At 35.3% G+C, this 13,386-nt stretch overlaps 1 protein-coding gene across 1 annotated transcript in view; it reads left to right on the forward strand.

Annotated features, from left to right (window-relative positions):
- The window catches only part of LOC126820653 (unconventional myosin-Ib), a 287,803-nt gene that overhangs the window by 22,548 nt on the left and 251,869 nt on the right, over positions 1-13,386 (forward strand). Inside the window, exons 3-5 of the mRNA XM_050548748.2 lie at positions 4,488-4,635; positions 4,788-4,906; positions 7,695-7,781. Coding sequence (XP_050404705.1) covers positions 4,488-4,635; positions 4,788-4,906; positions 7,695-7,781 — 354 coding nt within the window. The remainder of the gene's footprint in view (positions 1-4,487; positions 4,636-4,787; positions 4,907-7,694; positions 7,782-13,386) is intronic.

Below are 13,386 nucleotides of genomic sequence, written 5' to 3' on the forward strand. Positions count from 1 at the left end.
ATTTGAATGGAATTTTCAGCAAATTGCCTTTATGTTATCTAGTTTTTAACTATTATAGTGAGAACTGCCAACTCGTTATCGAATCTCCCATGATGTATCTTTAAGTTTGATTTTTCAATTACTATATTTTGCCTTCCAACGTTCGCTTCTCCTGTGTCCCTGGAGGACATTAAAATTAATTTTGCTTCTCTGAAAGAAATGTTCTTGGTACAGTGCACTCTGTCACATCTGACCCCTGATCACTCCGGCACTCTGTTACATCCGTCACCATTTATATGTCCCGATTTATTTCCTTATTACTTCAGTCAAAAAATCTCTGGGTAATTCGACCTCTGTATGTTCCGGATTACGACATCAATCAGCCATCCCGTCATACGATTTCCATTGAATCGACACCGTATAATCCGGCCTTCAATAGGTAGTGTGAAGCAAACACATACCGATCAATTATCCGTGAGATTAAAACTGGATGGGTGTGAAGCCGCAAAAGATTAACAAGCAATCACCAATCAATTATCTGTGAGATTAAAACTCGCTACCGTGGGTCTTTGTTGATTACTTTGATAATTGTAATCTCTTGTACGACAGTTGTAACAAATAATCAAGAATATCCACGAATTTTCCCCCGAATTCAGTCCTAAAAATATTTCTAGCACCTTTTGGAAACATTCGTTGCGCATGCCGATTGAACCTAAATAACCTATAAGTTTGGTCACCCTACGGATCTCTTCGAACCGTGTGACGAAGACCTGGGGATGCTCGATTCACAGTCCGGAACGTCCCGAATTGACAGAATTGCAATAGAGTGACGCAGAATTCAGCCCTGTCACAGTTCTGTCAGTCCCGACGACGGAGGTGGTGTGAGTAGAATTGTGACGTAATTAAACACGACAAACAGGTTTCGGCTGCATGGTTGGATGAGATATTTATTTATCCAGTCGACGCATGCTTTGTAGCCCGAAGTACCCATTTTCACTCGATTTTCACTATTTTTGGGATTGAGAGAATTCAATTCCGGAACGTTCAATCGAGTACACCCATTATCAATGAACACGTGAAAGCAAAGACAAGACTGCGATCAACTGAAGACGGCGAAAAAGATAAATTAACGACAGACTTGACCTATTCAAAATGCCTACGCATGTTAAATGAAATAAAAATTAATGTAATAAAGCTTTGAATGTACAGAAAGGTTTATCATTTTTAAAGGCTCAATACCACTCTTGTTGTAACTGAATAATATGTCCCAATCTTTATTCTGGTCAACAAATTGTACTATTTTACAATATTCCAATTAATTAGTAATACAAATTTCATCTTAACATACCTAATTTAAAAAATTGGAAAACTTCAACTAAATGATTTGAAAAGCCTAACGTAAACCTTTTCAAATGTGACTTGGGTTTAAAAATATTTTCGAACCCTCTGGACAAGTAAAATAGGATGTAATGGATAATTTACACAACAGGTAGGACACTTAAACATCTATTACGGTACTTAGAATAAGGCTATTATTTATTTTCTGGAGCTGGAGCTGCCAGTAAGAGTGTTATTGTCCCTTTAAAGGGAATAACATTCTGGTGATTCGAAGTTCTATGTTCGAAGCTACATTATAATAATACTTCCGGTTTTCGAATTTACAATATTTCCGGTTTTGAGAAAACTGGGTAATCCGACATTGTAACGAATCCCGTACGATGTCGGATGTGACAGAGTGCACTGTATATTGAATTCTGAGAATTTCTTTTATTTCAATGAATTTAGTGCAACTTTTGTAATTTGACTTGTGACTCCCGCCACAGTTGACACATTTTTATACGCCACAATTTCTTGTGAACACTTCAACGACAAATGTTATCATCCAATTGTTTTAAAATTGATGTATGTTGTTTACATTAGTGAAACGAGGAAGCCTATTGAATTTCAATAATTTCTGTTTATTACATCTAGAGTTATGGCCCTTGTTTCACTTTATTGAACCTTGTGAACGCTCTAACTCCAAAAGTTATCATCCGATCTTTCTGAAATTCATATGCATTATTAAATTAGTGAAACAAAGAAGCCTATTGAATTTCAGCAATTTCTATTTACTACATCTAGAGTTATGGCCATTGTTTCACTTTATTGATCCTTGTTAACGCTCTAACACCAAAAGTTACCACCCGATCTTTGTGAAATTTATAGGCATGATTTAAATTAGTGAAATCTTGTGAACACTCTAATGACAACAGTTATCATCCGATATGTATGAAATTTATATGCATCATTTAAATTTGTGAAACGAGTCTATTGAATTTCAGCAATTTCCGTCAATAATTTCTAGAGTTATGGCGATTGTGAACGTTTCAATGACAAAAGTGATCATGTGACCTGTATGAAATTTATATGCATTATTTAAATTAGTAAAACGAAAAAGCCTGTCAAATTTCAACAATTTCTGTAGATTACTTCCAGAGTTGAGACCCTTGTTTCAGTTTGTAGAACCTTGTAAACCCTCAAACGACAAAATTTATAATCTGATCTGTATGGAACTGTCTTGTAAAGGCTCCCAATTACCTACAAAGGAATAAATATGCGACAACCCTTGTCGGCCGCTCGGACGATTTAGCTGCTGTGGGCGTATGTTTTGTTGCCTGGCAACCTATCTTAATATTTCAGATGAGCAGGTATTACTGCTGTGCGAGTCTGAACATTTCTCGCACGCTGTTTTAGCCTTGCAGTGAGACTCGTTATGTTCAAACTTTTGACAGTTTAGACATATTTTGACACGGGGGGAATATACGGGTATACTGTTCTTATCTAATAGCCTAATTTTATTTTTTCTGGGAACTGTCCCTTTTTAAACTTGACTTGTATGGTTCCCGATATTTTTGCCATCTGGGATTCTGTACCTATATACATTTATAATATGATATCCATTACTTTGCAAATCGTCTAAAAGTTCTTCGTTTGACTATTCACCTGGTACAGCATCAATAATGCCATGCTCCTGGATGAGAGATAGGGGTGGGGCAATTACCACTTCTACCCCGTTTAATTTTTCAATTTTGCACGCCATTTCTGCATCGCTGGCATTTTCAAACGCCAGTCGTACGTTCCCATTTTGTGTTTAACAGACATTCAACATAGCTTGTAGTCGCCATATTGTTTTTTTATGTAAACAAAGAATTACTTCAGGTAATAATTTGAGATTTTGAATGAAAGTTGGATGTCGATTTACTGCAACAAATAAAGCCGCCCACTTTATTTATTTGAGTAAATCTTGATATTTTGTGAATTTCTACTTAGCTTGTAATGTTTGATTATCTTTGGTTGTTACGCCTGGATGAGAAATTGGCAAAAATATCAGTTTCCTCTTCAAATTCAAACGTTTGAGGATAGCAACTCCATGGTGGAGAAAAGAAAACAAGGGCGGTAATTGTGTTATTATTTCCGGTGTAAATGAGTTTTAAGTGTGAGAATGACACCTATTGTTGTATAATAGTGAATTGACAATCTATTGAGCAAAAGACATAGAAATAATTATGTTTTGACTTTCTAAGAAAATATGAAATTGTGACTTTAAGTCCAATTAAGAATTAAGTTGATTAGTGTATTAAGCAGATTAGGATTAGTTGATAGTGGGTACTTGGAAGGAAAAAAATATAGATATTACTGTATAAAGTTTTTATTTTTCTCTGTTTGATATATCATACATCACATTTTACAATTCAATAAAAATATAACATACAAATAATAATGGGATAATTATAGTTACAACAAGATTTGTTTTTATTAGAAAAGTGGGCACACTGGCATGCGACCTAAAGAATGATCACAGTATTACTAATTATAAAACAAAACACACACACCTAAATAAATTGATTAAATGTTAAGCTTTTAATCTGTTTGATCTTAATCGTCTGTTGATTGTGATTAGGGCAATATACACAAGGATAATTAATTGGCAGTGATTTCCATTTGTGGGCTACTGAACACTGTTAATTTTATTATACCCGACAGTTTACATCACGACACGCACAGAGTTTCGTCATGTCCGGGGATTTTATGTTTTAGCACAAAATATGCAATTTTTCCGGCGTGCTAGGTACCAAGAGAGATAAGTCACGTGACACAAACATGGCCTATTTTGATCGATTTTTTATAGCCAGGGTATTCCCCAACAATTGCAATGTTCTGAGAAGGATTTGAAGCAAAACTATGATAAATTAATTAGTTTGAATATGTTTTTAGTTCAAATATATCATCAAATCCCCCAGTTTGTACCCGGGAATGTAATCTTTAAGCACTAACCACCACCCTGTTTCCCAAGAGAAAACCAAACATCAGACCTCTATCTCTTATAGTTGCTGAGAAATAAGCTATCCCCCCCCCCAAAAAAAAAATAATAATAATAATGAAGAATAATAATAATCTTAGTAATAGCAATAGCCTTTCACCAAAGGTGAAAGCCTAAATATATATGTATTGATATATATTTATTGTAGAATGGTATGGAAGTAATAGGATTTACATCAGATGAAATAAACCAAGTATTAAAACTAGTATCTACAGTATTAAAACTTGGTAATATAGAATTTACACCTAAAGATAATAATGATGGTACAGATGGCTGTGATATTGGTGCTGAAAACGGTACGTTATTCTTGTTCACATATATTGATCATTGTAAATGCCTCATCAGATGTACTGCACTGCCTATACAGTTATGTTGAATGGTCTTTTACATGTTCCAAGATGGATATACCAACATGTAGTAATGAATTTATTAATATATTGTGTTATAGAGGTACAAGAGGTGTGTGAATTGTTAGGATGCAGTAAAGGTATATTAGCTACAGCATTAACTCAAAGAACTGTGGAGGTTAAAGGTGATAAAGTTAAAACAGATTTAAAATCTGCTGAGGTAAGTATCTTTTTGGGTAAACTAGAATAAATCAGGATGTTATTTTATCTACTTGAGGTCATATTTTACCTGTATTAAATCTTTATAACTCTGTTTCTAATTAAGCTAAAATGTTCAAACTTAGTAAAGATCTTTTTTATACGCCCACATGGAAATGTGGTCGTATATTGCCGTCTCCCCCGTCCATCGTCCACAATTTCTTGTGAACACTCTACAGACTACATTTATCATCTGATGGTTTTGAAATTGATATATATGTTATTTACATTAGTGAGATGAAGAATCCTGTTTAATTTCTCTAATTTCCGTTATTTTCTTCTGGAGTTATTGTCCTTGTTTAACTTTGATGCACTGTGTGAATGCTCTAACAACAAAAATTATCCAATCTGTATGAAATTTATATGCATCATTTAAATTAGTAAAAAGAAGAAGCCTATTGAATTTCCGGAATTTCCGTCAATTACATCTATAGTTATGGCCCTTGTTTTACTTTGTTTAACCTTGTGAACGTTCGAACCACAAAATTTATCACCCAGTCTGTACGAAATTTATATGCATTATTTAAATTAGAAAAACGAATCAGCCTGTCAAATTTCAGCGATGAGCATTTTCTGCTTATTATGAAGTTTTGGACATGATAAATTTGAATCTAATTAAAGGAGCATTATGGGAGATTAGATAAGGAGTTGACAGCACTCACTATAATAGTTAAAAAATAGATAACGTAAATAGAATTGCTGAAAATTTTAAATTGCTCCACTTTGAATTGAGATATTAGCTTTTCAATTCTAGGCTAGTCTCGATCATCATTATTAAAGTTGGGATGATAAAAAACAAAGTCTCGATTATCCATTTTTACATTTAATTATTTTTCAAAAAATGTATTCCAATCCACTAAATATCGCAGGCTAGCGATGGCATAGAGAGTTGATTATGGTCTGGATAAGTTAATTAATAATTAGATAACATTTCAGACAAACAATAGACAAACAATAGGCAGATTTAGCTCTTGCATAATGTATGTTTAAGTGAGAGTAATGAAACTTCAGTGTGTAGTTTCATCTGTATCTTGAATAAGTTGGATAATTGGCATTTTCTGCTCTTTTTTATACGCCCACATTTTCATGTGGACGTATATTGCCGTTGTTTGTGGACACTCTACAGGTCGCAATCCTTATCCGATTTTGACGAAACTTGAAATATAGGTTTATCTCCAAAAGATCTTGATTCCTTTCGATATTGGCATGTATCGGACCAAAACTTCATGGATTATGTCCCCTGATTGTACGAAAAATAACGTTTATAGCTTGTGGACCCAATAGAGGTCACAATTTTTATGCGATTTAAAAAAAAGTTTGAATATATCATCGTTACACCCTAAGGATGGTTGAATTCGAATTTCGTAAAAATCGAACCAAACCTGACAGACAAAAAGTTTGTGGACACTCTATAGGTCACAATTCTTATCCGTTTCAATGAAACTTGAAATATAGGTTTATCTCCCTAAGATCTCGGTTCCTTTCGATATTGGCATGTATCGGACTGTAACTTCATGGATTATGGCCCCTGATTGTACGAAAAATCACGTTTTTAGCTTGTGGACCCTATTAGAGGTCACAATTGTTACCCGATTTTGTTGAAACTTGAAATATAAGTTTATAACTCAAAGGTCTTGGTTCCTTTTGATATTCGCGCATATCGGATCGTAACTTTCTGAATTATGGCCCCTGATTGTACGAAAAATCGTGTTTTTAGCTTGTGGACCCTATTGAGGTCACAATTTTTATCCGATTTAAATGAACGTGTGAATATATCACATTTACACCGTAATGATGATTGAGTTTGAATTTCGGACGAAAACTTACGGACAAAATGGCCGCCCCTCGTACACTAATAGAGGTCACAATTTTCACCCGATTTTGATGAAACTTGAAATGCATGTTTATAACCCAAGGATCTTGGTTCCTTTCGATATTCGCACATATCGGATCATAACTTCCTGAATTATGGCCCCTGATCGTACGCGGCAATACTATATACCGGAAAACACAGGAAAACAACCGGAAAACACCATTTTATACTGAATACCGGAAAACACCAGAAAAACACTAAAAAAACAGAAAACACACTAAATATCGGAAAATACCCTAAATAGGTAACCCGGAGACTAGCACCCTAAATAGGTAACCGGGAGCCTGGTCCTCTGTGTGCCTGGGTTAGGGTTAGGGATAGGGATAGTTTCCGGTTTATAGTATAGCCCTTCTCCGGGTTACCTATTTAGGGTGGTTTCCGGTATTTAGTATGTTTTCCGGTATTTAGTGTTTTTCCGGTGTTTTCCGGTATTCAGTATAACATGGTGTTTTCCGGTATAGCCCATCGTACGAAAAATCACGTTTTTAGCTTGTGGTCCCTCAAGAGGTCACAATTATTATCTGATTTAAATAACTGGTTGAATATGTCACCGTTACACCATATTGTTGGTTGAGTTCGAATTTCATGAAATGGTCGCCAGTCTACACAAATAGTGTAAACATCTGGTATATCAAGGTTGTGGACCCTCTAGAGGTCACAATTCTGATCCGATGTTAATGAAACTTGAAATACTTGTTTATAACCCAAAAATCTTGGTTCCTGTCAATATTCGCACATACTTGATCGTACCTTCCTGAATTATAGCCCTTGATGTTACGAAAAATCGCTTTTTGCTCAGCATGTTCTCTATCCATCTCTTGAAAATGTGGGCGTATCCAGCCTGGCAGCCGCTGTTTTGTTTTTTACTGTTTTACAGGCGTATTATGCTCGAGATGCCGTATGTAAAGCTTTCTATAGTAGAATGTTCTCTTGGTTAGTACAGAGAATTAATGACAGTATTAAGGTAAGACAGAAAGGTTTGTTTCATTGATATTGACCTTAAGTTGGACTGTGTTTACTTGTTGTTTTATCAGTGTAGACAGGTGAATTTATATGATAATTTGTGGAGAGTTGTTTTTTATACTCCCACATTTTCATGTGGACGTATATTGTCGTTGCCCCTGTCCGTCTGTCCGTCCACAATTTGTTTGTGGACACTCTAGAGGTCACAATTCTTATCTGATTTTGACGAAACTTGAAATTTAGGTCTATCTCCCAAAGATCTTGGTTCCTTTCGATATTGGCATGTGAAAATCGGACCAATCCTGCCGGACAAAATGGCCGCCCCATGTCTCAAATAGTGTAAAATATGGTATTTTCATGTGGACGTATATTATCGTTGCCCCTGTCCGTCCGTCCGTCCGTCCACAATTTGTTTGTGGACACTCTAGACGAAACTTGAAATATAGGTCTATCTCCCAAAGATCTTGGTTCCTTTCGATATTGGCATGTGAAAATCGGACCAAACCTGCCAGACAAAAAAATGGCCACCCCATGTATGCAAATAGTGTAAAATATGGTATATTAAGGTTGTGGACCCTCTAGAGGTCACAATTTTCATCTGATTTTGATGAAACTTGAAATGCATGTTTATATCCCAAAGATCTTCGTTCCTTTCGATATAAATGCATATCGGATCGTAACTTCCTGAATTATGGCCCCTGATTGTACGAAAAATCGCCCTTTAACTTGTTTTCCCTCTAGAGGTCACAATTTTAATCCGATTTTAAAAAAAACGTTTTAGTATATCACCATTACACCCTAATGATGGTTGAGTTTGAATTTCGTGAATTGGACCAAAACTTCAGACAAAATGGCCGCCCCTTGTACGCTAATAGTGTAAAAATATGGTATATTAAGGTTGTGGACCCTCTAGAGGCCACAGTTTTTATCCGATTGGACGAAACTTTTAAATTTATGTTTTAATACGCCCACATGGAAATGTGGTCGTATATTGCCGTTGCCCCAGTCCGTCGGTCCGTCCGTCCATCCGTCCATCGTCCACAATTTCTTGTGAACACTCTACAGACTACATTTATCATCTGATTGTTTTGAAATTGATATATGTTGTTTGCATTAGTGAGATGAAGAAGCCAAGAAGCTATTTAATTTCAATAACTTCTGTTAATTTCTTCTGGAGTTATGGCCCTTGTTTCACTTTGTTGCACCTTGTGAACGCTCTAACGACAAAAGTTATCAACCGATCTGTATGAAATTTATATGCATCATTTAAATTAGTAAAACAAAGAAGCCTAATGAATTTCAGCAATTTCCGTTAATTAAATCTAGAGTTATGGCCCTTGTTTCACTTTGTTGAATCTTGTGAACTATCTAATGACAACAGTTATCATCCGATCTGTTTGAAATTGATATGCATCATTTAAATTCGTGCAACGAAGAAGCCTATTGAATTTCAGCAATTTCCGTTATGTCCCTTGTTTCACTTTGTTGTACCTTGTGAATGCTCGAATGACAAAAGTTATTATCCGATCTGTATGAAATTTATATGTATTAGTAAAATGAACAAGCCTATTGAGTTTCAGCAAATTTCTGTTAATTACATCTAGAGTTGTTTACCTTTGTTTAATCTTGTGAACTCTTGAACGACAAAAGTTACCACTTAATCTGTATGAAATTCATATGCATCATTTAAATTAGTGAAATGAAGAATCCTATTGAATGTCAGCAATTTCCGTCAATTACTTCTAGAGTTATGGCCCTTGTTTTACTTTGTTGAACGTTCAAATGGCAAAAGTTATCATCTGATCTGTATGAAATTTATATGTGACCGACCGCATCTAAACGAGTCGGAATGCACGAGAATCAATAATGAGATAAAGACAAAATAAGTGAAAATATTGATTTTGAACGAAATTGAGATTTTCACAAAAATGAGTCTCTAAATATACTATCTATCGACACAGAAGATCAAAATAGTAATAAAACATTTTAAAACACCTGTATTTGAACGTTTTGTAAGAGTACCATATTCTTAAATCTGTCCTATTTCTTAAAATTCTCGGCGAAATTAGTAATTTGTCTTCGCTCACAACGGGATGACCGGTCATTCCTCTTGCATAACAATTGGCATCGTTGTAAAGCGGAGCATCTCTAGTTTATAAATATGATCAAAATATTGTCGATGAATTGATTTTGAACGGATACAATCAAGTTTTAAAACCCTCCAAAAATATAAATAAACTCCGTCTGTTGCCATGCTGTCCACACAACTCCTTTGCTGATTGGCCCAGACACCGCGTGCAAGACATTATCCATAAATGTTTGGTTTTGGTGATAATGTTTTTGGGTACTTACATGCGATTCACTCTGATAAGTGGCAGAAAAAAACAAATTCGAAACCACGTGGCTGATGATGTAAATTAATCTACAAGCTGGTGTGTGTCATTGAGTAACACTATTACTAATCAACTGTCACTGGTCAATGATAAAGCCGTCGACAACTCATTATTTACTCCGAATAATTAATCCAAGTGGTGATTATTTGATATCTCATATCATCTTTAAAAAAATAATCTATAGGCCTTAAATGGAAATAAACAAAATGGCCAATAATTTTCTTTTCGAAGAGAATTTTATTGATAGCTGAATTCCGTTTACCGTCGCTTCTTCATACGGCATGCAAAGTAAGGAATACATCTGGGATATTATTGTTTAAAATTCTCTTATCACAGTGGGGCGAAAAAATGAGAACGACCAATGAGCCGAAATGCGACGATTCTCAGTCTGTCATTGAGTATCCTCTGAATAATGTTGATATTTACATCAAAGCCAAAATGCACGAAAGTGAACGTAAGCATTTCTTGACTATGAAATTGACATTTCTATAGGGACTCATATTTTGATAACGTCACGGTACCTGAAAATAATAATAGACATATCGTACACGCAAAATCTTATTTTAATTCACTTGTTAAATGAACATGCGTACAGCTGTGGCGGCTTCTTTGATGATTATCCAATCAACAATCTTAATCTCCTGACCACTAGCTGGCACTAAGGTGCTAATTAATTGACGAGATCTCACTAAAGTTATATTATACACAACAGACTACTAATGTATAGATTGTTCTTCAGTATAACACTATCATGTGAATATTATGCTGTATGTGTTGTGGATGTTTCGTTACGAATCTAGTGCATTTGTTACGATTTTCGTCGTCAGCACCCTTAAAATCCCAAATAAAAAACATATTAAACAACAAAATATAGCAAATAAATTGCGGAAATAGTTGGATCAAATTTTTACTACGATTTTCGTCTTCAGCACCCCTGAAAACCCATGGAAAGATATATTCAACGACAAAACAGCAGATAAATGGCCTGGTTGCTATGGGATTTTGTTTTGGAACATACCAAATCTTTGACTTTTTCTCAAAACTTACTTTTGTGAGTTGGGTAGCTTCTAATGGACACAGCTCAGTCAATTTTTGCCCAATTCAAACAAACTTATACATCAAATTGAAGGTAATGAGTTGGAGAATGTGAAATAACAATAACTCAATTTTCAAAATTTCGTCATTGTGACTTTGTATGCTGTGGGGGGGTCACATATGCATTATTTGAGTTAGTAAAACGAAAAAGCCTGTTGAATTTCAACAATTTCTGTAGATTACTTCCAGAGTTACGGCCCTTGTTTTAGTTTTTAGAACCTTGTGAACCCTCAATCGACGAAAATTATGATGTCATCTGTATGAAATTGTCTATTAAAGGCTCAATACCACTCTTGATGTAACAGAATAATATGTCCCAATCTTTATTCTGGTCAACAAATTGTACTATTAATGTCTGTCTACTACATCGTTAACACTGTTCATCACATGCATTTTGCATACCGATAGTTCATTGGCCAATCACGCTATTTTACCGAGATTTCGCCTAATAGTTTGGATGCAGCTATGGCGGGTGTGGCGCCAAGCAGGGTAAGCTTACTCTTCCGGACACCTGTTACCACTGTTTGTCGTGTATTTTGTACACGGCGAGCAGTCCATTTGCTGATTACACTATTTTGCCTGATTACACTATTTTGCCTATACCGTTTGTTTTGGGGACACAACCGGTGTAGGCTGTCATTGATAGTCCATTGGCCAATCACGCTATTTTGCTTAGATTTCGTCTAATAGTTTGGATGCAGTTATGGCGGGTGTGGCGCTAGGCAGGGTAAGCTTACTCTTCCGGACACCTGTTACCACTGTTTGTCGTGTATTTTGTACACGGTGAACAGTCCATATGCTGATTACACTATTTTGTCTTATTACACTATTTTGCCTATACGGTTTTTTTTTAGGACTTCGAATTTTGTCTAATGGTTTGGATTGTTCGTACTTGGGTTTATTTTATTTACAGTATTCCAATTAATTGATGATACAAATTTCATCTTAACATACCTAATTTAAAAAATTGGAAAAATTCAACTAAATGATTTGAAAAGCCTAATGTAAAACTTTTCAAATGTGACTTGGATTTAAAAATATTTTCGAACCCTCTGGACAAGTAAAATAGGATGTAATGGATAATTTACACAACAGGTAGGACACTTAAACATCTAATACTTAGAATAAGGCTAATACTTATTTACTGGAGCTGTCAAGCCAGCAAGAGTGTTATTGTCCCTTTAAATTCCCCTAATTACCTACAAAAGAATAAATATGCGACAACCCTTGTCAACTGCTCTGACGATTTAGCTGCTTTGGGCGTATGTTTTGTTGCTGGCAACCTATCTTTATCATTAAGATCTAGGTTCCTTTTCAGGCCACAAAATTTCACGCAAACGATACCAATCGGTTACGTGCGGTCATGCCAGCTCAAAAACATGCGACCAATTTCCTGGTTAAGCAAATTGAAATATTGTTTACATTAACAAATTTATTCACTTTTGATTTATTTTTATACAAGATGACTTTGTGACACAGGTCTGAATTATTAGTATTATAGCACAAAATCCATTCATTCTTGGCATTTCATTTCTCCATCTTACCCGTATTTTGACAGATCACGTATTTTGACATCACGTATTGACTAGTTGCAAGCAGGTTGATTTAAAAATGCCCCCCACCCCTAATTCTTTAAATGATTAATTATGCCATAAATATTTGAAAGCGTACCTTTGGATTTTCAAATTCAAAATGAGTTTGACTATTTAACTGTCGGCTATATTTCCAAAGAATTTACTACATGTGTTCCTTACACTAGAGCCATGCTGTACAGTAGTACCAATGACCCGTATGTATGTCGTCAACTTTGACCCCCACTGGCATCACTTGATTGATAATGTAAACGATTTTACTATCCTGTCTATTTTGATATTATTTCATCACATCAAACTATTCCGTTTCCTTTTGAGACTTTGTTTATAGTGCCGAGGTTAATAAATATTGTTTGTCAATCAGTCGCCACCTATGAGTGAGGCTATCTCATGCTACGTGCTTGGAAAAATGATTACAAATGACAAATGCAATATAAAGTATGTATGTGGTCTTCAGTGACCCAAAACAATGTGGTAGCTACCATTCCTGGTTTTTGAAGGTCAGCTTTGATATAAAAACGGAACC

Source organism: Patella vulgata, chromosome 5 (genome assembly GCF_932274485.2).
Source record: "Patella vulgata chromosome 5, xgPatVulg1.2, whole genome shotgun sequence".
NCBI lineage: Eukaryota > Metazoa > Mollusca > Gastropoda > Patellidae > Patella > Patella vulgata.